The sequence below is a fragment of the Daphnia pulex genome, chromosome 10 (assembly GCF_021134715.1).
Source record: "Daphnia pulex isolate KAP4 chromosome 10, ASM2113471v1".
NCBI lineage: Eukaryota > Metazoa > Arthropoda > Branchiopoda > Diplostraca > Daphniidae > Daphnia > Daphnia pulex.
In genome coordinates, this window is record NC_060026.1 from 12,340,098 (window position 1) to 12,368,025 (window position 27,928).

At 44.8% G+C, this 27,928-nt stretch overlaps 2 protein-coding genes across 12 annotated transcripts; one reads left to right on the plus strand and one right to left on the minus strand.

The window, feature by feature from the left end:
* Window positions 1-26,498, minus strand: LOC124205924 (neural-cadherin-like). Of its 11 annotated transcripts, none has more exons than XM_046603502.1 (36): window positions 26,371-26,498; window positions 25,872-26,287; window positions 23,814-25,412; window positions 16,555-16,563; window positions 15,639-15,830; window positions 15,237-15,483; window positions 14,931-15,147; window positions 13,983-14,852; window positions 13,766-13,912; window positions 13,483-13,671; window positions 12,283-12,473; window positions 10,301-10,490; window positions 10,026-10,208; window positions 9,702-9,891; window positions 8,559-8,702; window positions 8,353-8,468; window positions 8,005-8,169; window positions 6,888-7,025; window positions 6,351-6,771; window positions 6,107-6,279; window positions 5,856-6,005; window positions 5,367-5,777; window positions 5,122-5,290; window positions 4,841-5,049; window positions 4,436-4,768; window positions 4,146-4,352; window positions 3,794-4,065; window positions 3,527-3,732; window positions 3,042-3,454; window positions 2,586-2,972; window positions 2,214-2,514; window positions 1,943-2,132; window positions 922-1,163; window positions 455-673; window positions 215-388; window positions 1-146 (listed from the first exon to the last, which is right to left on the minus strand). In XM_046603502.1, the coding sequence occupies exons 3-36, from the start codon at window positions 25,132-25,134 to the stop codon at window positions 22-24; spliced, it is 9,111 nt and encodes a 3,036-aa protein (XP_046459458.1). In that variant the 5' UTR covers window positions 25,135-25,412; window positions 25,872-26,287; window positions 26,371-26,498; the 3' UTR covers window positions 1-21. The 11 variants fall into 11 exon arrangements, with proteins under 11 accessions (XP_046459458.1, XP_046459461.1, XP_046459456.1 ...); XM_046603505.1 differs by lacking the exons at window positions 922-1,163; window positions 8,005-8,169; window positions 12,283-12,473 and adding exons at window positions 1,480-1,715; window positions 7,448-7,612; window positions 11,542-11,732 and having other exon boundaries at window positions 26,354-26,476; XM_046603500.1 differs by lacking the exon at window positions 12,283-12,473 and adding an exon at window positions 11,542-11,732 and having other exon boundaries at window positions 26,354-26,476.
* On the plus strand, window positions 26,369-27,774 carry LOC124205927. The gene is made up of 4 exons (XM_046603512.1): window positions 26,369-26,511; window positions 26,898-27,030; window positions 27,102-27,266; window positions 27,344-27,774. The coding sequence occupies exons 1-4, from the start codon at window positions 26,401-26,403 to the stop codon at window positions 27,505-27,507; spliced, it is 573 nt and encodes a 190-aa protein (XP_046459468.1). The 5' UTR covers window positions 26,369-26,400; the 3' UTR covers window positions 27,508-27,774.
* Window positions 27,775-27,928: the final 154 nt, after the last annotated feature.

The window sequence follows — 27,928 nt, forward strand, 5'->3', positions numbered from 1 at the left end:
TTCTTATTTTGGTTTCTTTCTTTAATGAATGTCCTCTTCTTCTTCCTCCTCTTCCTCTTCACTGTCGCCCTCGCCGTACATGTCGGCCAACTTCTGGAACCGCGTACCCCAGCCGTTAAGATGATCGAAATCCTGCTCGTCGTCCTCTGCAATGAAAAGTTTCAAACGTCAGTCAAAAGTTGTACAGTCAAAAAGAAAGAAAAAGAATACTAACCAGACGCTAGAGAAGATAAGGATCCGGCTGTACTACCGCCTCCTTCGTAAGCGTAGTTGCGCAAATCATCGTAGGGCGGAGCGTTCAAGTCCGTGTCGGCTCTTCGCTTGTGATCGTCGATGAAGACACCGACATTCGGCTCGCCGCTCATCATCATTGGCGCTGGAGAGTGGTCTGTCGAAGAGAAAATGTTAGAAGTCAATTGGGACCAATTAAAAAATGGTAATTAAAAAAACTTACATGGAATTTTGCCTCCTTTCATGGTGTCGTAGCCGAGTCCCAATCCATGGCCGCCGATGGGAATTTGGAGCGGAGTAATATCGTAGGCCGTCATGTCATCTTCGCCACCGCCTTCATCTTCGTAATTGATGATGTTTTCACGGACGTCGTCATCGGGACCGGCGTAACGAACCGTCGATTCCCTTCGACGGCTGTACACCACGTAAATCAGCACCATAACTGCACGGAGGAGAAACGAAATTTTTAATTGGCGGCCCCAATACCAAGAGAAATCGGAAGGGGATAGACACGTGTAAAATAGAAGAATTCCGCCAAGATTTAATGTGACCTCTAGGACACACACAAGTCAAGGCCTTACCTTTTCATGGAGAAGAAGAAGAAGAAAGAGAGAACAGGTAAAAAGACGACTGGTAATTAAATTTAAAAAGAAAAAAGTAAAGTGCGGATTTTGGTGACGAGACACATACGGAGGAGGGTGGCGAGACAAGCGATGATAGCAATGATGAAATCAGTGGAGGTGGTGATGGTGGCGCTCGTCATCACTTCCAGGTCGCAATGTTTGCCCATGTAGCCGAGCGGGCAAATGCATTCGTAGCCGCGCTCATCTTGGTAATTGACGCAGGTCGAGCCGAAACGGCGACACGGCCGCCAAGCGCATTCGTCCACGTCGCGGCAACTACTTCCGTATTTACTCTGACCAGCAGGACAACTAAAAAATAGTGGTGCCAAATCATAATAACAAAAATACCGAAAAACCGACGACGGCCAACATTTTTTGGGGTTTTAGAAATTTTCGCCGGATCGAGTGCGAGGAAAAAAGGAAAATAAAATAAATACGCCAAATGGTTTTTTGAACAATCAGGTGTGCAAGTGGGAACTAGCAAGAAACAATCATTACCACACACGGGAAAAAAATAAAACTTACCTCCAATCATCCCCAATTGCCGTTCTCAATAAATACTGAACCACATAGTGCAACGGGTGGGAAAAACAATTGGGTTTCTTTTCAGGAAAGAAAAACTCACTGAGAATAACCAATAGGCAGACGAGGATGGCTGCCAAAGCACCCATGCTCAACCGGACGATTTGCCCTTGTTGGTGGACTTCACAGTTCTCTCCAAAGTAGCCGTCCGGGCAGTCGCACAGGTAGTACGGCTCGCGATTGATGCAAATGCCGCCGTTGAGGCAAGGGTTGGTGAGACATTCATCTCGGTCGATGCAGCCCTTGCCGTCCAGTGTCATCACCTTGGACTCGCCGCAACTTTTTGTTTTTTGACCAAAGGTTTTGATTGTTTTTTTTGTTTGTTTTTTTTTTTTTTTTTTTAACCGTTTATCATTGAAATTATAATAACTAACATATCCCCTTTTCCCTTTTGACTATTGGGCGTTTTAATTAAAAGATTTGGTGACCATAGAATCGGTCAAGTTAGAACCAAGAAGTAGAGAGAGGGATCCGCTTAATTAATTAGAATTGTTTAAAAAATGTACCTGCACTCGTAGTCCATCCACAAGTCATTGCATTCGAATGGAAGTGGGCAGATGACGTTGGAGCATGGATTGTTGGACGGGCAATTACGACGGACACCGTGCGAAGTTGTCGCCTGACCCCATTGGGTTCCATTCAGGGCTGGAGGCAACGGAAGAGGTTTCGATTCCAAACGGATGTCATCCAAACAGCCTGTCAACAAATAATCATAGCTCTCAAAATATGTTTCTCAGAGACTATGGATGGATAACTAAAAAACAAAACACGACGGACCTTTCTGGTAATCGCCGTAAACTTCGTACGAGCGGACGCCAGTGTATTCCGCCTTTCCTCCAGCGTAGACACCCTCCTGCTTATCGACTTGCATGTACTGGTGGCCCTCGAAGATGAAGGTTTCGTTGTAACGGCGGCCTTCTCCACCGTCCAGTTCCAACATGGCGGCCGATCCGAAACGACTCACTTTGACCGTGTGCCATTGGCCGTCGTTGACGGTGATGGACGTCAACCACAAATCTTTCTCTTCCGTTCTCAAGCTGTTCAAATTGAAGCGGAATCGCAATCTGCCGTCCTTGATCTATGAAAAATAACGGAAAAAATCAGCAAGTGGGTCGAATCAATCGAAGGCTTTTAAATGATTTGACATACTTCCAGAATTCCGTATTCGCGGGCGTGTTGGTCAGAAACCCGGAACAGTTCTCCGTGCTCCTCTCTCGTCCTGAAACGCAACTGGATGGCCGTGATGAAACTGACCGGCTCGAAGGACAGAGCGTACTTGACGTAGCTCTGAGGATTGAAAGTAGCCGGAATGGTTTCCTGGTTGCAACCCGGTCCGGTCCAACCTGGACGACATTCGCAACGCGGCTCGGATAAGGACCCGACGCAGCTTCCGTGTTCACCGCAGCCGGATGAAGTCGGTCGACCAAAGGAAGTGACGCCAGTTCCGGAAATTTCGTTTCCGGAGCAAAGCTCATCCAGCGGAGCGCATCCAGGCTGACTTCCCTGCCACATTCCGGGTTCTGCCAGATCGTAGATCTTTTTTCGCAAAACGATAAAAAATGTTAAATGATTCAATAAGGAATAAGAAAACGGAAACAAAAGTACCTTGCTGTTGTGAATGAAATTACGGATGCAGCCGCTGAAACCTTTTCCGTGCGGAAGATGATCCCAACGGAATTGCGACGGATCGAGAGAAGCGTGTGAAACGCCACCAATTTGCAATGGCGAACTGACGTCCAGGTATTCGTTGAACGGCGGAATAACGCCCTTGACTTCGCAGGCAGAAGTGTTGAAGATGGAAGCAGTTCCGTCTTCCGGCTCGTAGATGGTAGCGTAGCGACAGAGATCCAACACCATCCGGACATTCTCCGTGTCCCAGAAAATGTCAAGACGATGCCAGTCGCCATCATCCAAACGATGCGTCGTCTTGTTCAATTTGATTTTGAGTTCCAGCGTTCCGGAGCCGAAGTCAATCAACAATCTCGGATTACCCGACTCCAATTCCAAAGCGATGAAATCTGTGACGAACAATCAAAGATTAACAATCAAAGTTATCGCTACGAATCATGTCAAAACAAATATGATCAAACCTGAAATGAGAGTTTCCTCCGATTCCGGTGGCACCATCGGTCCATTGTAGAGCAGAGTTCCGTCCGGTTTCTTGGCGAGGAACTCGATACTGAGATGGGAATTTTCGCACATTTCCAACGCCGGATACCAAGCCCAACCACTGCCGCGGAAAGTGCGGGTAGTTTGCTGACAACGAGGTCCGTCGTAGCCACTTGGACATTGACATCTATAGGAAAACGGAATTTTTTAAATCAAAGAATTTGTCAAGTTTGTGAAAATCAACGTACGTGACACCATAACGGCCTTCGACGCATCTTCCGCCATTGTGGCATGGATTATTGCGACAGCTTTCATCGCGAGTGAAATTACGGGCACCACAAGTGCACTCTGGCTGGATATCGATCCGGACGCCTACGAGGGCCGTTTTGTTGGCATTGATCAGGTACGGCAAAGTGCTGACTTCCATAATATTTGTACAAGATCCTTCGCAGGCTTGATTCTCCTTCAAGCACTCGTTAATGCCCACCATTGTGATGTTGATGCCCACTTCAGCTTCGATCTAACGGAAAGGGGCGAAACAGAACGGCCCATTTCAAAAAGATTTTCTTTTTTTAGAAGAAAAATGACGATGATACGAACCTCTTCTCTATGCTGGAGGACAATGCCGTTAAGTTTGATGGGTTTGTAATAGGGAGAGCCATGGGCAGAGAAGCGGACATCCGTAATGGGGGGACGTTGTTGACGTAACTGGACGCTAAAAATATCCACATTTTCCCGATCGATAGCCAGAAGCTGGGCCAGTTTATCACGCAGTTTATCGATTTTGCTCTTGACAATATCTTGGGTCTAGAGAATAATAAAAATCCGGCCAGGGTTATAGAGCCCCGTGGGGAAATCAGGAAGAAATTGGATCCAATCGGAAAACCTACCCTATAATCCCAAATACGGATGAAATCTTCGTCCGAGATGCCAGCTATGCGGATGGAACCCGAACTGGTGACAGCCTCGTGAGTGATTTCTCTGACGGTGACGGTGACGTTGGCCGGCACGTCGACTTGGGTGTGCTTGCGGTCGTAGACGCGGAATCGGAGGTGGTACTTGCCATCCCGCGTTCCGTGGCGCATAGTCAACATGCCAGTGTCCTGGTGGAGCGAGAAATTCGGGTGCTCCTTCGTGTCCCAGTAGAATTTCTTGTCCGGCAGATCCCAATCGTCGAGATCGTAGACGTAAACCCTACCGACTTCCGTATCTGGCGCCTGGCCCTGCTCCAAAAAATGTTAACATTCAGATAAAAATCCGCCGGAATTTGATATCAACTCAAAACAAAAACTGACCATGTAATTGTAAACAAAAATGTCTTTGGCGCCGGCCTGCATTTTGTTATCGTTGACGTCGCCTATGATGACTGTCAACGTCGACGTGCCAGACATGGCCGGATTGCCTGAATCCTTGATGACTATAGGCACGTGGAACTCTTTTTGCTGCTCCCGATCGAACGACCGCAACGACGAAACAATGGCCATTCCGTCTCCGTTGGCTCCCTCTGTGAATAAATCAAATCGTCAAATGGATCCAAACTTTTATCAAACCAAACTCAAATATTTATTATTCATACTCGGATCGTGTTCGATTTTGAATGAGGCTCGAATCTCGTCGTCGGCGTTGGGATCCAGACGGAAATAGAACGGAGGTCCGTTGCCTTTTGAACGATCATCATCATCAGTTGCCAGGATCTCGATGACTTTCCTTGGTGGCATGTGCTCGGGTAGAACCGGTCGATAATCCTACAATTTTCGTCAGGAAAAGAAAGTTTAAGAAATGGATCCGCTGGAATGTTTTTTGGAAAAATTTGAATTTTACCTTGAGGAACCGCGGGGCGTTGTCGTTGATATCCTGGACGATAACTGTCAAAGTAGCTGTGGCCGTCTTGGGCGGAACGCCGTCGTCGATGGCCAGGATCTTCACCTGATGACGCGGAGTGTCTTCACGATCCAAATGGCGCTGGATGGTGACGGTGCCGTTCTGATTGATGGCGAACTGACGCCGACGATCCGAGGCTCGATCGATGGCGAACGAAACTTTGCTTTTGCCTCCTTGATCCGGATCAGTGGCGCGGAACGTTTCCAAACTCTTGCCAACTTCAGCGTTCTCATAAACGGAAGTCTCGATGTTGGCTTTCTCAAAGAGCGGCTTGTTGTCATTGATGTCACGCAATTTGACGTTCACCCAGCAATAGGCAACGTGATACTTGTCGTTATCATTGTCCTCGCCCTGGGATTTTTTTTTGACATTGTCATATTAAAAATGGAAGTTAAAAAATTTGATGACTTAATAGAAAATGGATCCAACCTTGTCGTTGACTTGAATCATGAAACGGAATCCGTTCCTTTGAAGTTTATCTTCGTAGTCGAGAGGCTGGACGACTTTGAGCGAACCAGTTCCGTCGTTGTTGCGGACCATGGTGAACTTATCGGCGCCGAATCCGCTGCTCTCGATCACCTTTAAAGGGTTACGTAATAAAAATGTCGTCAATTCCAATCCAATTTGAGACGGAAGAGAAGAAAATATAGTCGGCGGGAAATTTGAAACGGCACACGCACCTTGTAATGAAATTTGTTGGTCTCGTCTTCATCGTGAACGGTGACAGTTAGAATGGGGGCGTCGGGTAAGGCGATGCCGTCCGTCTCGTCAACTTCAGTGTACCATTCGGATTTGGTGAACTGTGGCGGCATGTCGTTGATATCCTTGACTCTAATGGACGCCGTGCCCGTTCCTATAACATCCAATAAAAGTCAAGACTGTTGAGTTCATTCAGGCCGGCCAAGTTTGGACGTGTGTGTATACCTTTGAGTCCGCCCCCGTCCATGGCAACCACTTGAATCGAATAGTCGGGTGTCTTTTCACGATCCAGGCCGGGCACTGCCGTTTTGATGACTCCCGTCTCCGACTCGATCTCGAAGATGGGCATGCCCGTGTTCTCGTCAATGACGTTCTTCTCGATGGAATAGGTCAATTTGGCGTTGGATCCTTCGTTGGGATCGTCGTAATCGACTGCCGTCATCGTCATGACCACCATGCCGGCCGTCCCGTTTTCCGTCACATTGCCCAGGTAGACGCCGTGAGGGAAGAGTGGCGCATTGTCGTTGATGTCCTTCAAATTGACCTGGACGTCGGCGTAACCCACAAGTCCCTCGCCTTTCTCGTCCTGGGCGAACACGGTGAAACGCCATTGGGGACGTCCGTTGGGCTGATCGCGATCCAGTGGCTATTCAATCGCAAAAAAAGTAAAATAAAATGAAATAGCACGTCCAGTCAATAATGCACAGTCAGCCGGGCAACTGGGCTGCGCCACCTGACAATCGATAAACCCAATCCACTTACTTTCAGGACGTAGATTTCGCCCGTCGTTCGGTTGATATCGAATTTGCTGTTGGCCGGATTGTCGGGATCGATACCTTGACCCGTCAGGAAATAGACGATGTTCTGCTCGCGATCCTTGTCACCGTCAGTGGCAGTCACCTGTATATTTTTTGTTTTGTTTCCGTTCGTTTTTTGGGTATCGTGTTATAGAGAGATATGAATTAGTCGTCGTATGTAACGTAAGGCAATTTTGCAGGGATAAAAAAAAGGGATGGAGCAGAGGATTTTATGAGGCTTCATGCTTATTTCGTCATGCCAAACAAGTCCATGCCGTTGGGTGCAAAAATAACACCACAAAATGCTACAAGCTAACATGTCTAGAATCAAAATTCAATGGAATCAAATCTAGACGGACTTTTGACTATGAATTACTTTTGACTGGGGACAAACAAAAAGATCTACAAAAATAATAACAATAAAAAAGGATTTTTGAACAAATTCATCCGGATTTCTTTTTTGGGGATAGATGAAAGAAAAAAGAGTTGGATCAAATCCGGAGAGAGTTGAGGTGTGGATGCTACCTGCAGAAGTTTAAAAGGGAGAGGATCGGCCAGCTCCTCCAAGGCGTGGGCGGTGTACATTGTCTGATTGAAGATGGGCGGCAAGTCATTGGAGTCCTTGATGAGGATCACCACCCGTGTGACACTCTCGTTCAGACTGTCAGACGCCACCAATGTCAGGTCGTACTGATTTTTTTGTTTTTTTTGTTTGTTTGTGTTTGTGTATGTTGTGTTTGTGTGGCCAACCGAAGAGGAAGGAGGTGATAACAAATGAAAAAAAGAAGCGGGGGGAGAAAAAAAAACAAGCACGATGCAAAAGAAAAGATAAAATGAGAATTGTTTGGTAAAATTAAGAAAAAAAAATCATAATTTAAAAAATTTCAAATGTAAAAATAACAAAATACAATTAAAACGTGAAGCCATGCGTCTAATGAGCGCGAGAATATTCCAAATTCAAATTAAGTGAAAAAACCCAGAGAGAGAGAGAGAGAGAGCGACGATGGGGGGAGGATTTCGATGCAAACAAAATGATTTTGTGAAGTGGTTTGGTTTTCTTTTTTGGAAAACAATTGCGAGACCTGTAGGATGCGCTTAGGCAAGTTGCGATCGTCTTCCTCGGTGATTTGGGCCTCGTAGGTGGGCCGGTCGAACACTGGCGGATTGTCGTTGACATCTTTGACGTGGATGACCACCGTCGTGTAGTTCTCGTTGAGATTGTCAGAGGCTACCAAGCGCAGCTCGTACTATTTGTTGCACCCCACACACACACATTTTCCGTGTTTTCAATTATTTTTATAAAAGAATTTCCTTTTGGTTTCTAACCCCCATTTAAATTTGACTCTCTCTCGCTCACAACGCGCATTTAATTCATTTTTTTTTTAAATTAAACAATAAATTAATGGAAATAAGTGGGAGGAAAAACTTACTCTTTTGCGGGTCTCGTAGTCGAGCGGTCCGGCCACGTAAATGGCGCCCGTCATGTTCTTGACAGCGAAAGCTCCTCCCAAGTTACCGCGGGTGATTTCGTAACGGATTTTCGAGGCTGGCGAAGTGGGGAGGACGGAGAAGGAAATTGAATTTTTGATTCATTTGAAATGCAAATTGATAATTTGAGAGCTAAAAGTAAACTTACACTCGTCGAGATCTTTGGCGGTGACGGTGAGCACCGTGTGCTGGATATCTTCGTTCTCGTCCACTTCGGCCTCGTAGTGAGTCTTGTCGAAATAGGGCGGATTGTCGTTCTTATCGGCGATTCCGATACGAATGAATTTCGTCACTAGAAAAAAATACAGCAGGTCAATCAAAATTAATGAGAAACCATTCAAGGGCCTACGCCTTCCCCATTCAAAACCTCCTTGAACAACTTAATGAATGGGGATTCCGTCATTGGTTGGCCGGGCAAAAGAAAAGGCTCGTAATGAAGCCCTTTTCGGCGTGAATGAAACGGGCCTTATTGGTATCTGTCTACCAAAAGTGGCAGAAGCCGCCCGTGTCTATACTCATTAGTGAAAAAAGCGACGTTGATTGGATTGGGAATTCGGGAGCTACAGAACAATAATCAAAGCCCATTCGAAGATAAGATAGTAGTAACATTTAAGTTGGATTCTCCCAAGTTTATTCGTGAGGGAAGTTAAGACAAACAAAAAGTTGACTAATCCGATATCCGGCGGACTTACGGGGGAGCGTCGGGAAGAAGAAAAAAACGTCACGGATTTGTCTTTCACGCTAACTTCACCTTGATTCGTCCGTCACAGCCAGATTTGATAATAACAACCGAATTATTTATTTTTATCTTTAGCTAAAGTCCTGTGTGCCAACGATAAAGTTGAGTCGAGTCCGACTGTTGGGCAGTTGTGACTCGTGGGAAATACTGGCCGTTACTAAAACGAACCGGACATTGAATTCAGACTCTTATATATACGTAGCAGCTCCCCGGCTGGGAATATCTTGTGAGCCAGCAATTTTCCCCGCCAATTTCAAAATTCAGGATATTAATTTGAATTCGCGCAATCATGTGAGTTTCGAACATCCGCCGGGGTGGAAAACTAATTACGATTCATCGCATATGATTGGATTTGTCCGGGGATGATAAGATTCGATTCAAATAGCCCAAAGGGGGTTATACATAATACTTAATTCTCTCATAAATCAAAAAAGAAAATGGGTGTCGGCTACGCATCTGCTTTGATGATGGACTGAGGGAACATCAAAGGGTTATATAATATTTGTGTTTGCCCCTCTCGCCAATCACGAAAATTGCCGGAGCGGAACTAACCTGTGTTGGGCAGGCCGTTGCTGTTGGGTCGAGCCGAAGGAGCGCCGTCCCTGGCTTCGACTTCTAGGGCGTAGGCCGCTTGTTTCTCACGATCAAACACTATTTTGGTGAAGATCTCGCCCGTCTGCTCGTTGATTTCAAAGTAATCCTTGCCCTCGTTACGGGGTGAATCGACGATGCCGTAATAAACCTGAAAGAATGTTATTCATCGTTATATTTAATTAAACATTCCCAGATTTTTTAATTTAATTAAACGGCCAATCAATTTTGAAAAAAACAAACAAAAATTCTATGGGCGATCATAATAATAAAAGAAAAACGGACCTGATTGTTGGGAAAAGTTCCGTCCTTGTCGATGGCGTTGACTCTGGTCACGCCCGTACCGATGGGTTCGCCCTCCAGCACTGTCTCTTGCTCACGCTCGGTAAACAGCGGGATGTCGTCGTTGACGTCTTCCAGGACAATGTAAACGGTGGCCTCGCTGGCCAGTTGCTGGACGCCGTTGTTCTATAGACGAGACGAAAAGTCACGCGACCAAAGTTTAGAAACCAACAACCCAACGACACAGACGTACAGCTAAACGATCGAGTCTCTATTACCTCGACACGAATGGTCAGATTGTATTCTTTGATGTTTTCGTAATCCAGCGGATGGTTGACTTTGATATCGGCCCATGTATGGCCATTGTCGGCCCGCTGTTGCAAGTAGAACGTGTCGTACTTGTTGGTCTGAGCCGTTGAGCCTCGAATCAGCCGATAAAAGACGGTCGGATTGCCTTCGATACCCGAACTGATTTTGTTCGAGACAATTTGAAAATGAAACACAAAACAAAGTTAGACGACAGGCAAAATAAAAGTGCGCGAAATACAAACACAACTAAAATAAAAAGGAGAGAACAAACAAAAGGAAAGACAATCGGGATTCTTTTTCAGCCACATAAAAGCAGCAGAACACTGCAGACGACTACTTGTACATTGAAGAGGACATACACATAACACACTATCAGGGTTTTTGTTTTGATTGGGACACACTATTGGTGACAGACACACTGTCTTTTGATTGTTGAAACTATATAACAGATATATCACGATGTCAATTTGGCGTGCGGTTTTTTTGTTTTTAGCTAACGAGACTACAGATTCGTGATTTTCTCTTATTTTTCAGTTCATGTCTTAATTCAATTTCCACAGTGGCAGACGCGGACAATTCAACTGGTGTTTTGTGTTAGCTAACAATTCCAAACCGAAACATAAAATAACGTAAAACCAAACCGAAAGATACCAGATTTTTTGTTCGTGCATCGGACGGGACAAACATGTAAGTCACAGTTAAAGAGTTAGACCAATCACCCGGTGAGTATTTTGTTTTTTACACAAAATGATTATTCCCAGACCAGGAAAACAAAGTGGGAAGACATATAGAAACCTCTACGTACAGTTATCATTTAAGTCCAGACGATTAGTAGCAATTGAGGGCAGTGTTGTGCTGCTGCGTGAGCGTGTTTTTGGTTGTCAAAGTTAATGTCGTCTAAGTAATATATGTACAGAAGACTGGACACACGGAGAAGAAGAAGGACGCGGACAGAACGAAGAGAGGACGTGGACGGACTATAACAAACAAAATTGTTGCTCTTCATCTACCGGGACGAGGACGAACGATGAGTTTCCGTTAACAGTTTGTTGAATTAATATTTGCTTTTTTAAAATGAAATATGAATGGCGCGTGCTGAAATGCTGTGTGCCAAGCAAATGGTTTTGTTTTGAATGTCTTTTGGAGAGAAGAGAAGACAAGAGGACGAGGACATCACACACACACACAAGAGGAGCGAGAGAAAACAGACCTGGCTTTGACCGACACGACTTTGTCGCCGACATTCTTGTTCTCTTTGACGAAGATCGGGCCGTAGACGACCTGGTCCCAGACGGGCGGATTGTTGGCCCGGTCCACCACGTCAATCTGGACTTCGACCGTTCGCGATAAAGGCGGGAAACCGCGATCCTGAGCCACCGCTTCCAGTTTGTAAGTCTCGCGCTTCACGCGTTTTGAATTTTGTTCGAATTTTGTTTTTTTGAATTTTCGCGCGGTTTTGATTTTGTGTTTGGCAGGGAGGAAGTGGACACAGGAGGGCGGATGTGTTCGATCGAAGCCGATGGATTTCGCAGGAAGCGACAGAGTAGTGAGAGAGAGAGAAAAGAGACCCCGAAATAATAATGAAATCAAAATGTTAGTTTGGTTGAATTTTCTCCAATTATTTTAGTTCAAACTCCTGGAAAATTTTTTTGTCGTTTGTCGATTAGTTTGTGTTCGGGACGGACGAATAGACGGACGGACAGACGGAAACCTTACCTTGGTTATCTTGTTGACAGACATTGACCCCCCCTCATTTAGAATCTTTTAGCGTGTGGGATGCGATTAGTTATTTCATAGCACCGGGACGGACAGACTTAAAATTAAAATATTTCTCTAAAATTTCTTATAACGCACGGCAAACCAATGGGGGGATTGACAAATTGAGAGAGTGGGGAGATTGCGGAGGGTATAGACAGACTAAAAAGGGGAAATTGAGACATGGAAAACTGACCTGGCTTTAACGGAGGTGACGACTGTGCCGACAGTCACGTTCTCCTTGACGAAAATGGGCCCGTAGTTGGTCAGGTCCCACAACGGCGGCTTGTTGTTGCGATCCACCACATCCAGTTCGACGTCGACTTCGGCCCACAGCGGCGGATCGCCTCGATCGGCCGCCACCACTCGCAACCGGAATTTGTCCCGCTATTTGGTCATGCATTTTGGGTTGTTTGGATATTTGTTCATATTTCTTTTGTCTTATCGATTTTTTTAAAACTATTTCGACTGGGGCGACTAGGACGAGGAGGAGGATCGGGGCCGGAATGGGGACTCGTGTCAAAGCTCTAATCCGGGGACTGGGCAAGGTGAACGTTTCAAATTCATCATTTTTCATTTTCTTTAACTTTAAAAAACTTAAGTCAATTGCAATCACGAAATAATAATGAAATTCCATTTTCTGGAAATGAGAGAAACCGAAAACGGAACGAAACGTTCCCGCCTTTTCATTTCGGTACACACAGACACACACACACGCGAGGTGATGATAGGTTTGATGGGAAATGCTAACGAGATAACAACGGGTGGGTGTGTTTGAGTGTGTGTGTGTGTGTGTAGGGATTCCTTCAAAATCCATCCATCACGTTGGAGGAGGAGGACGGACTCCGAAAGAATATCCATCACCCAGCCGGGCAGTATTTTTCTGTTTTAATGTCGATGCAAATCGAAACATTTATCTACCTGCCCCCTTGTGATTCCCCCCGAGAGAAAAATACACACACACTTAAATGTCATCTAAAAATGAACAGCAAATCACACAAGCAGGTGGAAAAGAGAGTGAGAGAGAGAGAGGAAGGAAGTCTCTCCTAACACGACCGCAACGCGGATGTGTGCCGGAGAAACTCTAATAATAATAATAAAAAAAAAAGAATTGAATACGACTAGAGTATAGTTTTGCATATACTTACGCCGAGCAATAACTCCTTTTTTGGGGGGGTTATTTGGTGGTTCCGAGAGACAGTCAATCGTTAACATATATATATGATATGTGTAAGTGTGTAAAATATTTTGATAATAGCTATTTGTTGTTTTGAAAAAGAAAAATATCAACATGCAATAATATTCTTCTTCTTTTCTCCTTCGTGTCTTTTCGAAAAAGAGCGGGCAAATTTTTCAAAAAAATAAAGTCGAAAAAAGGTCGTTTGTCAAGACTTACGTCGAGCGGTTTGATCAGGACGATCCAGCCGGATTCGGGCAGGATGGTGAAATATTCCAGGTCCTGGGAATTGTAGGCCGTCAAATTGTAGACGATGGCGCCATTGTTGTCGGCATCCTCGTCCGAGGCCGAGACGCGTAAAATGTTTGTCCCGATGTTCGTGTCTTGTTTGACGTTCTCCACGTATTTCTGATAATAACAGACACAGACAAAAAAAGAAAACATCGGTTAGAGATTAAATCGGAGAAAAACAACAAGGAAAAGAAAAAAGTTTCTTCTTTACCTGACGATCGAAAAGGGGCGGATTATCGTTGACGTCGGTTATCTCGACGGTGAACGAGCAGACGCCCTCCAAGGATGGGTCTCCCTGATCGGTGGCCTTGACCGTCACCGAAACGAATTTACCATCGTCTCCTTCACGATCAAACACCTTGGAAAACAAATTTGAATTTGAATTTTGAACTCGTTTTGATTTGAAAAGAAAATTTGAATTATTTTACTTTGTTGGTAAAGATCTCGCCCGTTTCTTCGTCGACGGTGAATTTGGTGCCTTTCTGGTTGGGCTGCTGGACGATCGAGTACTTGACTTGGCCGTTGACGCCCTTATCGGCATCGGTGGCCTGGACGCGGACGACTGGGCTGCCGTTAGGAGCTCCTTCTTCGATTTTGGGACTGTAGGAGCTGCACTCGGAGAAGACGGGCTTGTTGTCGTTGACGTCGGTGATGAAGACGACCACGACGGCCGTCGACGTGTGAGTCAGTCCGGTGCCTCCGCAGCAGGCGCCGTCGTCGATGGCCGTCACGTTGAGCTCGTACTTGTCGCGATCCAAACTGATTCCGCCGCTGTGCAGGCGGATGACGCCCGTCAGCTCCTCGATGACAAACTGGCCGGATCGGGTGCCGCCGCCGACGAATCCAAAGCGGACGTTGTCGCCGTCCTTGTCGGAAGCCACGACCGTCGTCACCAGCGTGTTGGGCCCGGCGTTCTCGTCCACGTTGGGCGTGTACACGCCCTGCGAGAATTTCGGCTCCTCGTCGTTCTTGTTCTTGGTGTAGATGCGGACGGTGGCCGTGCCGGATTTGGGTGATTCGCCTTTGTCGCGGGCCGTGACGGTGAACTCGTAGTAAGCGTTGTTGTTGTCGGCGTCCAGCTGCTTGCCGTTGCTGATGACGCCGTTCGAGTCGATGGCGAAATGATCGTCAGACACGGAATATTCAATTTCGGCGTTGGAACCGGAATCAGAGTCGGTGGCTTTCACTTTGAGGATGGACGTGCCGACGGGAATGTCTTCGTCGATGTTGTGGGCCTGGTAATCGGGCAGCTCGAACTTGGGTACGTTGTCGTTGACATCCGTCACGCGAATTGTCAACTGAAAACATCAAAAGGCAACGGGAAATTGAACGAGATGGAACGGGGTCAACCGGAAGCCAAGAACAAGGAGACTCACCTCGACGGATGTGGAGAATCCTCCGGAATCTTCGGTCGCCGTCACCTGCAGTTGATAGACGTGCGGTTGACGTAAATCTTCAAAGTCCAGGTCTTTGGCCAGCCGGACGTTGCCGGTGGTAGGTCCGATATTGAACGTTCCGGCGCCTTGTCCGGTGGCTTTCAACGTGTAGCGGATTTCCCTTTCAGCAAAAGATTTGGCCCTCACCGAAATGATGCTATATCATTTAAATAGATTTATTTTTAAAATGAAATCATTTCAAAATGAAATAATATGAAATAAAAAAAAATCAAAATCAATTTTTACTCTGAATCTTTTTTCTGGTTTTCCGGAATTTCAGCCTCGTAGCTGGGCATGTAGAATTGAGGTGGACGTTTGCCTCCGACAATGGAGAGCCGCTCCTCCGGGGTTGACTGGTACCGTCTCTCATCCAGCCGGCCGTTTTGATCTTCGGCTTTGACGTAGAGGACGTACTCCATGTCCAGCTGGAAAGGCTCACCGCCTCGGGTCCGCACAACGCCCGAACGTTCATCCACCTCAAACCGGCCGCCGGCTACATTTTCAAGAGACAAAAAGGAAACAAAAAACATTAAAGGAAAGCCGGAATGAACGGAATTGACGTCATCACAACATCAAATGGAAACGAAATGGGACCCCCAAAACTAAAACTAAAAAGAAGTCAAAAGATTTTTATTTTTCATTTCTTACTTCTATCTCGGACGAGGAAGTAGTGGATGTTGTGGTCCGTGTCGGGATCGCGAGCCTGCAGGGTGAAGACGGGCGTGTTTGGAGGTGCATTGAGCTGGACGACGGCCTGCATGGGCAATGGCCGGTTGATGAAGTAAGGCGGCTCGTCATTGACATCCTTCACCTGAACAATCACGCGCTGATTGTCCGTGTCTGAAGGAATAAATAATAAAAAAACGAAATTAGAAAAAATATAACGAAAAAGATGAAAAAACAAATTTCGTGTTAAAAATCATTAAAAACCTATTCATAACAATCAACATGCCCGGGCGGCATCTATTTGCCGGACGCCCGGAACAAATCGTGTATGCAACTTCTTCTTTTCTTTTCCCGATCATGAAATCTTTATTTTTTATCATTTTTTAGAGCTCTACCGCTAGATGTCCATGTCTCAAAAGGAAAAAGAAAATATCGCTATACACCAAAAAGGTCAAAGAACTTCTTCTTATTTTTCTTCCCCCCGGTGGGAAATAAATAAAAAAGCTCCCGAGCCAGTTCTACGTTTCCTCCGGAATCAATCAATAACAAAAACAAAAGAAGAACTTTATATATCCTTCCGGAGAAGAAGAAGAGAAACTACATCACGGATCAAGTGGATCTATCCTTCCTATACTTTTGCTCCTCCTCCGCCTTCTCCGGATGTCTTTATACTATTATTATTATTATTATTATTAAAAAGTATATCGAGAATATTCCTCCCGGATTAGTGTGATAATCCGGCTGAATAGAAGAGGCTTCATTTTGATTGGATAGCAATACCACTGGGGAAAAAAAACAGTTGCAGGGCATTCGCTTCTTATTCGCTAACAAGAAATGTTATTTCCCTTTTTTTTGTTTTAGAGTTGAAGACGTAATGCAATTAAGTGGGTCTACTTACATCTTCCGGCTAAGTGTTAGTACAGCGTCGATTAGTAGAAGTAGAAGAAGAAGTAGTAGTAGTAGCATGGTGAGAATGAATTAAAAAGAGAACAAATCAAAAAGATCAAATTGATTGGTTAGTTTTGGCTTGGGGTTTTTGATGATTCAGACATTTCTATTAAAAAGCGAAAGAAAAGATTGGGTTCGATATTGATTAGATGACACACCGGGTGATGATTCACCCGAAAAACAAGAGGGGTAAAAAGAAAAAAAAAGGCAGGAGGGGGGAAGGAGGAGGTTATTATTGACCAAACCTCGTCACAGTGGCGCGTGCGTGTATAAAACGCCAGGGACTTGAGGGGAAAGGGCAGGAGTAGTCTCAGCTCTCTAGCTGGCTCATATATTGATCGAAGGGAGAGTCTTCCGTCTAAAGGGAAGGAAGGAAAATAACATCCACCCCGAAATAGTAGATGGGGTCGGTTGGTTGGTGGAGTGACGGGCGATGGAAAGGAGCAAGTCTCTCTAGCAGCAGCAGACACGGACGTTTCTCTCTCTCTTTCTGTGTAGTATATCGTCGTACATAAATCTATTCCTCTAGACGCGGACTGACGGTAGAATGAAGGGAAGGAAGGGGAACTCCCCCTCCCTCCTTCTCACTGGCCGGATCGATAAAGTGTACGGCACGAGGCAAAAGTAGGAAAAATTGTCATCCATTTCCCAGTGGAAAAGAAGAAGAAGAAGAGTCAGTAACTTCCCTCTGGTAGATGGCACCTCTTCTTCTTCTTTGCTGGCCGGACGCCCATCACCCACAAGATCAAATGGGGAAAAATGTCTCGGACAGAGAGAAAGAAGATGGCCGACATGCCGACAGGGATATTAGATGTAACAACCGGTAGTACATTTCAAGGAACTAATAAATATTTCCAGCTGGATGTCGCTCTACAGACATCCAGCCCCGAAAGAAAAAGAAAAGTTGAAGGAAAGAAGAATTCTCCGGCTACTCTTTCTCTCGTCTGCTGTATTATAGCAGCGGTTGAACTGGTAATCGTTGGAAATTTATACAGACATTCTTTTCTGTGTCGAATAGTAGGGGGAGGAGAATGATTAGCATTTCCTTCAGAGAGTTACGTTGGCTTTCGGTGCGGATTAGATTCTTTAAAAAGAAGAAAAAGAAAAGAATTTCCGTGCGCATCGGACCGCACGCGCGGATCGCTGGGCGGTCTCGTCCATTGCGGATGGAAACAACGAAAAAGAAGAAGAAAAAGAAAAATCCTGATTTTATTTTTCAGTGGAATAACTGAACCCCCCAAGGATCTTTTTGTTTCTCCAATTGTAAAATAAGAAACAAGACAATTTTCCTTTCGACTATTATATTTACCCATCTACGGTTTATTCTGTGTGTGTCTATTTCTGAGTAGTAGACGTAATCAAACCCCCATAACGGCCACATCATCCACCACCCCCCTATACGTTTTCAAGTGCACATGTGCGTTGCGGAACGCTGGAAAAATAAATGGGAAGAAGAAAAAGATGAAGAAAAGTGTCCAATTTCACCAGCACCACCACCACCGATAAAATGAAAAAAGATGGGATCCCATTTTATCCCAACAGCAGTGAAGAATGAAAAATCCTTATCATACGATCTGCCCGGCCCCCCCTTATCATAAGGTTCCTTTCTTTGACAGTCTCATCTTACTCGGGTGTAACTTGCGCGCGTCTGCACATTGTCGAGTTCCATGGATGATGGTGGTAGTGGTGAGATCCTCTTTTTTTTCTTTCTTTTTTGACCCCCCCATCGACGATGGATGTGAGCGTCGGCACCTGGAACCCCCCACCCACTAAAAAACATCGGTCGGTTTATTCATATCGAAATCGATAGGTAACCTTTTCTCTCTCTCCCAATATTAACGCCGCCGGAGGTTGTACATGTTCGGTTGCCTTGGTAACACGAGGGAAAAGAAAAAAAAAAGGATTTTCTTTTTTTCTTTTTTCTACACGACGCCGGAGTTACGGTATTGATCCGTGTAAAGAAGAAGAAGAAGTCGACTAGCACAGAACTCTTAACACACACACAGCCTCTTCTTCTTCGCATCGTATTCATCTCGGCATTCCTCCATTGCCTTCCGATTCCGATTTTTTTTTATTTTCTCGCTCTTTCTCTCCCCCCTGCAAGTTCGTGATCACGATGATGATGATGATGATGCGTGAGTCACCTATTTTTTTCTTCCCTTCTCCCTCCCCCCGTTCCTTATAAAATAGCCCACAGGCGACAAGTGTCTGCGCCTTTGAGAAAAGAAACATTTTCAGGTGTTGTGAGGCTCATTAGCAAAGTAGGAAAAACATTTTTTTCTTTCCTTTTCCCCTTTTTTTCAAATTGAATGGCGCAAAACGGAAGAATTCCATCATCGTGAAGGAGAGAGAAAGAGAAAAGAGCCGATGAAAAAGGACACACACATAACAGAGGGCACCGAAAAGGTCGATGACCATGACGGTTTCTTAAAAGACATTAAACGGTTATTCTTTTTTTCTTCTTCTTCATCATCATCGCACTATGCACACACACACAACCACTATTTATAGTTAAAAAAAAGAAAAAGAAAAAAGAAAGAATGTACGTCTAAGCTTTATAGTATAGACGGCCGGGATGTCTGATCAATAGTTGGGCGCTCAATAATCCCCTTCTTCCTTTAAACCTTTCAAAAAAGTTATACCACCATCATCAACATCGGATCGGCTCTTCTTATATACCTTCAAAGCTATACGCTAATCGTCTGCGTCTTCTTTGTGGGAAAAAAGAAGAAGAAGAAGAGTCTCTCTGTGCTCTTCGCACGAACATCTATACCCCCCCCCCCCCCGAGGGTTTTCTTATTTTTTTTAAAGAGTTCAAAGTTCACAATTCCTATTTTTCCTTTTCTTTTTTTATTATTTATCATTTAAAAAATTCAAAAGGAATTGTGGGTTGGACGTGAGATATTTTTCGGTCAGAATTGACATTTTCCTACGCCCACCGAAAGATCGTTTAACACCTGGCGATGGAAAAGATGGACGTGCTGTAATGATGGATATCATTACAGACGTAAATGGTGATCCATTTTAACAGGGGCCCCAGATCTCATAGCTAGCGTCAAGGTGGCAATTATGCAACGATTCAACCGCGAGAGACGAGATTACAACCATCAACGAATAAAAATAGTAGAAAAAAAAATAAGATCTCTTCATTTTCATTCGGTTTGGTTGGAAAAAGGAATTTCCGATTGATTTTCATTTTGATTCTTTTTTTTTTGCGCATTAACATTCCGAAATGGAATTATTCAAATTTTTTTTCGGGGTTTTTAGAGAGAGCGAGATAGACCGCCGGCCCATTGTTGTATTTATATATACGAACGGACGCTGGAATCACGACGAGATGAAAAGAAAAGCCCAGCGTGAATATATTTTTTCGGGGGAAATAAAAATGGCCAACTCACGACCGACCAGTGACTAAATAAAAAAAAAAAAAAAATTCCCTTTTTCTACCAGTCCGGAAATATTCGTTTTAGTTCAGAAAGAAGAAGAACGACCTAACAAATGAGAACTCTCTGAATTGAAATGAATAGAAAACGATTTTTTTTTTCGGTCGTCGTCAGTTTAAAATCAAATTTAAATACAAAAAGGGTCGAGAGAAATAATAATAATAAACAGCAGTGTCCCTTAAAGAAAGAAGAAAAAAAAACAAGGTGTGTTTCTTTATTTTCCCATTTTCGTGCGTTTCTTTCGGGATAAAAATGAAAGAAAAAAAAAACGTTTTCTTGTCTCTGTGTAGCTAAAGACCGCCCGCCGCCATTTTTTTTTTTCAAAAAGAAGAAGAAGAGAGAACCGAAGGTAACACAAACTACGATAGAGGACTCGAATGGCATGGGAAACTCTTTGAAAAAAAAGGAAGGAAGAATTTTTTTTTTCCTTTTTTATTCGGAGGGGGGCGTCTCTAGTAGACATACTATACAACAACTCTACTCGGGTTGCGTGAGTGCACGCACTTTCAACCCGTTTCGCATCGTCAACATGGAAAAAAACAAAAAAAAAACCTACAAAAATCTTTTTTTTGTGTGTGTGTGCGTTTTTGTTTTTGTTATTAAATTTCCTCAAAATGTTTTATAAGCCTCGGATTATTAAAAAAAGAAAAAGTCCCCAAGATTATTATTATTATTACGTTTTTAACGGCTATTTTGAAATGGCGCCAAATTTAAAAAATAAACTTTTTTTTTTATATAAAGAAATTTCTTGTGGGTATGTGGAAATGTGATCGGATCAAAACTCTACCAGGTGAATAATTAAAACAAAAAAAAAGGGAAAAAGTAAATAATTTCATTTGAATATTAACCGGCTATTGGAATGCGGTTGGAGGGGAAAGAAAAAGGGGGGGGTGAGCTTTGATATTTCTCTTATATAATACACTAGCCCTCGTGTGTGTATATATGTATATATATGTATGGATTCTTTCTTTTCTCATTTTCTTTCTTTCTTTTTTTTATGATGGTGAAGCGGCGGCCGTGTTCCCGACTCGAAACATGATTACACGCCTTGCCCTATCTATGGCTATTTAAAAAAAGAAACACAAAAACAACAACAACAACGAAAAAAAGAAACAACAAGACGTTAGATTTACGAGCTAAAACGACCCTATTTATTAACCGTTTCTTTTTCGGTATTTTAAATGACGAAAAACTTTGTACTACCCCGGAAAGAAAAAAGAAGAGAATTCTGGGATGATGAAATGGACAAACGCCACCTGGTGCAAAGGAAAAAGCAGTCGAGTGTTATTTCCTATTCCTGTCAAAAAGGGAAAGAAAAATTCCCACTTATTGATTTCTTCTCGGGTCGGAGCTATTGTATCGAAGTAGAGGCCCGTGAAGAGATGCCTCTTACAGGTGAGAGAGCCCCGGCAATTTCCGACCACTCGTGACAATAAGGTTAGAAGGGTCGATTGAAAAATATCTTTTAAAAAGCGCCAGAATTCATATCATTACAATAGTTCGAAAAAAAAAAGGAAAAAAAAAAACATTCCACATTGGCCCTGAATGAATGTAACGAAACCCAAAAAAGAAAATAAAAATGTTGCCCAGGTCGGCCCAGGTAAACCACGCACACCGGAATGAATGCAACCCGCCCCGAGGCCCTCTTTTTCGGAGGGAGGAATATAGATCCTCCGCACACCAAACGGTTTAGATATCAAAAGGTGAGATCCAACAAGGTTTCGTTCCCACACCAATGAGACGCGGAAGAAGATGGCGTCGATTTCTTTAATTTTCTATTTTTAAAAAAAGGAAGAAAAAAGGGACTAGTGTGTATCAGAGATTTATCGGTCGAGGGGAAATAGGAGAAGGAAAAAACGGAGAAGAAGAAGAGGAGGAAAATGAGACAGTGAGAAATCGATAGTGTCAAAATGATGGAGAACGAAATGAGGCCATTCCGGCTGAGTGATTGCGATGTTGAAAACACATCACACGAGCAAATAGCAGCAAACAAACGAGCAGCAACCTTATCCTCATGGACTGGTGGGAGATGGAATTCATCAAATTCATGGAAGCGCGAGCTTCAATACCCCCACGTCGAGTACTACAACACAACATTATGATGAAGAGGAGATGAGGGGCTCTCCTTTTTCTCTGTGCGGATGGCCATTGCGGAAACGGCACTTCCAGGGCGTTTGCTCTCAATTCAACTTTGGGGCGTCACAATCCGGTGGGGAAAAGCAAAAATGTGGTGGGAGAGAGAGGAAGGAAAGGCTCGAATTACACGACGACGACAACGTCAGAAAAAATATAAAAAATTTCGTTCTCCTTTTTTTGGTTGTTTCATTTTCTCTCTGTGATTTGATTGTGATGGAACACACGGCACTTCCGTGGAAAATGCCCTTTCAACTCTCTCTGGCGGATGAAACCACAACAGTCGACATAACGAGTCGAGATTTTTTGGCAGAGCATTATTTAATAATCACCGAAAAAATAAAAAAAAGATGGAAAAATAAGAACCAGCTGGCGGTGGTGTAATCCAGCGCGCGACAAAGATCATCATCATAAAAACCGATGAAATATCTTTCCGCTAGGGAAAGATTTCCCCCCTTCTCTCATGGAAATACACACACACACACACACACACGCTGTGTTGTTGTGTACAAGACCAAAGGGCACAATTTTCTACAACAAGAAAAATTTTATAGTCCCCGTTTTTTTTCTTCGGGACGCCGTTGGTTGGCCGCGCCCTGAGGATGTTCTGCAGTAACATGTCATCCTTGTCTAGCGACTCCCACGACACTAAATGCTCAAATGACCGGAAAACCACAACTTTCGGGCTTCTCTTAACTTCTTCGTCTTCTTTACTTTGAGACTCACACACATGTGACTCGTCTTACATTTGTCTGTGTTCTTATCCAGTTAATTATTTGAGTTTTCCACCTCAAACATATTGGTTTGAAAAGGGAAACGAGGAATTTCCTTTCTCTTTTTATTTTGTGAAAAAGAAAAATTTGGATAACCCGGAACACTTCCGGTGTATACAATAAAGAGAGAGAGAGAGAGCTACTAACGTGGAACACAAACAACCACATCTGGTGATGGCAGTCCGGCTGTCTGGCCTGTCCGTCTGCGAAAACAAATGATCGGGGGCTACTACTACTACTACACCTAACCTACCGTGTGTGTGTGTCAACCCGAAAAATGTTTTCTCTGGGAGAAAATAAAAACCCCGTGGACAACAACCATACGGTCCTCGGTGTTGTAGGCCTACAACTATCACCCTCTACTGGGTCTGTCTATATTTATAAAAGTATACAACACATGGACGAATGTGTGAGGGAGAAAAGCGATGGGGGCGAAGAGAATCCATTCACTCCGCATCTCCCCCCCCCCCTCCCATAAAAAGAAACCAAGAGAGGGGAGAGAGAGAGAAAGAATCCTCCAACTCTGAAAGGAACCCCTTGTCTATTGTTACACACAAATAGGGGAAATGCCAGTTGGGTTTGATTCTATTACACACACACACAGACAGAGAGAGACGGAGCCGAGAGAGACGAGGGGTCACGCTCGGATGGGCTCATCCGCTGCGGCGGATGCTGCTGCTAAAAACTTTTTTTGTGTGTCGAAAGAAAATAAAAACCGGGGGGAAATTGTTTCCCTATCGCTTGAGAGAGAGAGACCCTCTACTGCCACTGGAGATGAGAGAGTTCAAGGAGATACAAGAAGAAGAAGAAGGATCGATTTCAAGTCGAGAGTCTGTGAAGTGTAGAAACGAAACTCTTACCTCCGCCCTCGCTGTTGGTGATGGTCACCCAAAAATCGATGGTTTTCTCCGGTCCCAGCTCCTCGTAGTCCCATTTGCGCTTGACTCGGACGTTGCCGTTCGGCTCCACAGTCACCCACGGGTTGTCGTCGCGGACTTTGAAGCGCTCCTTCTCGCTGGGTTTGTCCAGGGCAAACATCAATTTGCCTTCCGGCGCGCCATCCGCTTCGGAGAATTCGATTCTTTTCGTCGGGCGGAGGGCCCGTGGCGCTCGACGTTTGACCAAGTTGTGATGTTCTTGTTGATCTGCTGCTTTCATGTCTCCTTCTTCTAGTTGTTGTTTCTCCGCCGTGCGGATGAAAATCCTGGCCGGTTGCTCCGTTTCCCAGCCGGGCTCACGACGATCTTTAGCCGTGACTTGGAGAGCGTAGCTGCGGTTGCTGGATGGCAGTTGGGGATCGATTAAAATGATTTCACCCGTTTGCGGGATCATGACGAACGAATTGCTGGCCGATGTCAGTCGGAAGATGGCGTGATCGCCGTCGGCGTCGACAGCCTTGACACGTCCGATGCGGTCGTATTTCATGGCCGTCGTTGGCACCTCAAAGTGGTACTCTGGGGCAGAGAAGATGGGCCGGTTGTCGTTGACATCGTCGACGCTGATGATGACACGGCAAGTAGCCGTTCCGGGCGGATGAGCACTCACAGCTCGCACAACCAAATCGTAAACGGGTTGCAGCTCACGATCCAGTGGCCGGCGAGTCACCAGACGGGCGCTCGTGTGATTCGTCGTGCAGTTACCGTCGCTCTCCGTGATTTTCTCAATCCGGAATCCATCAGATCCGCCGCTCATGATGTCGAATTTCACTTGACTGCCGTTTTCGGCAACGACCGACAATCCGTCCAGGAAGACGACCAGGGTGCCGGCCGGAGCATTCTCCGTCACGTGGGCTCGGTAAACGGATTTAGTGAACCGGATGAGATGGTGCCGATCGACGACGTAAACCTGAACGGCGTGGGTGGATTTACGAGCCGGCCCGTCCTCGGCCAGGTAGAGCGTCAACGGTTGCGGATGATGGATTAGAGCGTCCAGTTTGGCCGTCGTCATTAGTAAACCGTTGTCGACCAATGCGAAACGATCAGAAAAAGGCGACCTGAGGAGCTTGTACTCGGCTTCCGGCGAGCTGGACGCCCACCGATCGATACTAAATCCAGCCGGAACATCATGAGCTACGACCAGACTCCTCAACGTCGGGCTTGCTGTAGCATTCTTGGATTCGGCCGTCACAAACAGCCGCAATAAAACGAAAAGCAAATTGGCAGCTAAAGTCCAGGCCGCCATTTTTATATCCACTCGTCGGTTGGAGTTGGATGGGAGGAAAATAGAAGAAGAAGAGAAAGAGAGACGGCGAGAGTTTGTTCAAACAACAGGGGGAGCAGCAGCAGCAGCAGTAGCGGCGCTCAAGTTATTGATCGAGGGGTCACACACACACACGACGGCGGGCATGAACGTACACTTCCTTTTTTCTCCTTTTCTCTCAGCAGTGGCCCAGCAGCAGTGGAACAGACTCGTCAAGAGCACTTCATGGTCGCTGTTGAAGTAGTTGTTGGGCCGGCCATCTAAAGACATAACGTATATCGATTAGCATCTCAAGGTATAGTACGGCAGACACGGCAGATAGACACGGAATGCGGACGGCGGCGGTCCAGGTTCAACGACTGCGCCAAAATAGAAACACAAAACCGTGAAGAAGAAAATTTGAAAAAGAAAACAAAACCCGCCAAAAAAGAGAGTCGGTAAATATAGTCGAAGAGGAAAGAGAGAGAAAGAGGAAAAGATGGTCGTGTTCAGGTATTTATACAACTCCAGCATTTTCGTCTTATGTGTGGCTCCTAGACGAAATATAATCCATCATCAGACACACACACATACACACACAGCTGCTGCTGCTGCTGGCTGGGCTGGCTGCAGCAATGGTGGGAAACCAAAGTTGCAACTTCATGCAAGAACTTCCGCTCAACTACTTTTTTTATAACCGACGTGAAACAGAAACAGCAGAGGTTTTTTTGAATGATTACCCAATGGCTGAAGACAATTCACGAATCCTTTTCTCTTTTCAAATAAACACACACACACACACACAAATCACACAGATGCACTCTCACTCACTCACACCAAACACACCGATGCGAAATTTTTGTCGGTGTTCAGTTGCAAGCAAGAAATTTTTAAAAAATGTTCAATCGGGGAGGAAAATGTTGACCAGCCAAGCTCCGACAAGACTCTCACTCGGCTTCTGGTCTCGAACTGAAAGTTTTTACAAACTGCCGACGAAGCTTTAGCAGTATAGTTAGTGTGTGTGTGTGCTCTTCTCTCCCCCTCACTCCGTCCTTGGGAACCACAGCGCCTATTTCGCCCCGAGCGAAATACTCGAACTAACGAGCGCGGTTTCAAGTTTCTCATTCCAACCGCTAGGTGGTATCTCAGTCTAGACCTTTTTTGACGTAACAAAATATAGTAACGGTCGGCTAATCATTTCAAAACACACTAGACACACAACTGTTGTTTTGTTGTTACGTGGGTAAATATTGAGAGGTGAGCTGCAACATGTTGGCCGAGGATGATGGGTTGGAGAAATTCATCGAGGATTATAAGCTGAAATTGGCCCAAGAGAAGCTCGAACTTCTCTCCATCGAAGTGACACCTAGAAAACAACAGGTCGGTTCAATGAAAGTGTTAGATTTCAATCGTAAAGATTGCCAGAAAGCATCACTTTTGGTGTGTGATCTGCTTCCTTATGTTTGTGTTCAGCTTACCGTAGCGACGTGCAGTCCAGCCCATTTGAAGGCAACCACAAACAACTGTGTTATGCATATCTGCTGCTCCCCTCTGTTAATCACTCATCTGTAAAGTCATATACTTGCTGACAGGTTTTTCCGTATTTCAGTAGCTACAGCTGTCAGCTTCATTTTCACTTGACTGGTGTATCAAGATAACAGATATTAAATATAGAAGTCACTGGAGCCCATCAAATTTTGATGTGACCTCCCTCCCACTAGCCGTCACCATCACACATGCTTAAATTTGTACACAAATTGTTTCAGATTTCTACTGGTGATGTTGCCCAACAAAATGGTTCCACATCAACCACTTCCCTGGATAAATCTAAAGCGACAGATTCCCCCAAGTTGGAAGAATTTGATCAAAATGTGATAACTCTCACCGAGCAGCATTCAGGTATCATGCACTTTTCTAAACTACACACAATAACAATACTACTATTAACATTTTTCTCTCCACCCCTCCAGAATCAGACCAAAACAATGCAGTGGAGCGCAAAAAGAAACAAGAAGAATACCGCCGCATTCTGGATCAACAGCTCGCTGAACACAAACAAAGAAAAGAAGAAGAATTACAGAGAACGAGACTACTGGAGGCTGATGACTTTGAAATGACTTCTAATCTGAATACGAGTATAGCTCACGTTTCTATCTTTTGTTTTACGGTGAATCATTCGCCCGTCACCGCAATTATTTCTGTCATTGATTAGATCGCCGCCCACTTTCTATTCGATCTCCATCGCCACCGATCAAGAGCCACTATCGCAAGTCGGTGCAGGTCCGAGTGCCCTCTCGACCGTTGACAGCAACAAACGAAAACAAGCAACGCTTGAGCGATTTGACCGAGCTTAGACAACTGTACAGCAATCGATGAAACTAACTTAACATTTGTAATCGATCACAAGCAGTAACCGCATTGCAAATTAGCCCATTGGCTAATTGGCTTCGAGCTGAACGTGGAAGCTACTACTTCCGGCTGGGATTGAAAAACTCCGCTGTTTGCCTCCCATCCGTCAATAATTTTAAATTGGGGTTTTTTCCGCCCCTTTCTTTTTGCTTGGCTGTTGGAAGTCCTCCTAAACCTCCCTTCCCATCCCTTTCTTTTTCTTTGGGGTAAAATAAAAGAAATCTCGACCAAAAATCGTGCAGTCGTGCCTTTGCTATTTTTATGGGACTACCCATGTGGTTTTTGCGAGTCAAAAATAATGCTCGAAAGTGGAACTCGATACCCCCGTTGCCAGTTGAGAAAAGTGTCCAGACACCAAGAGTGTGTGGCTGAAATTGTCATTTTGACC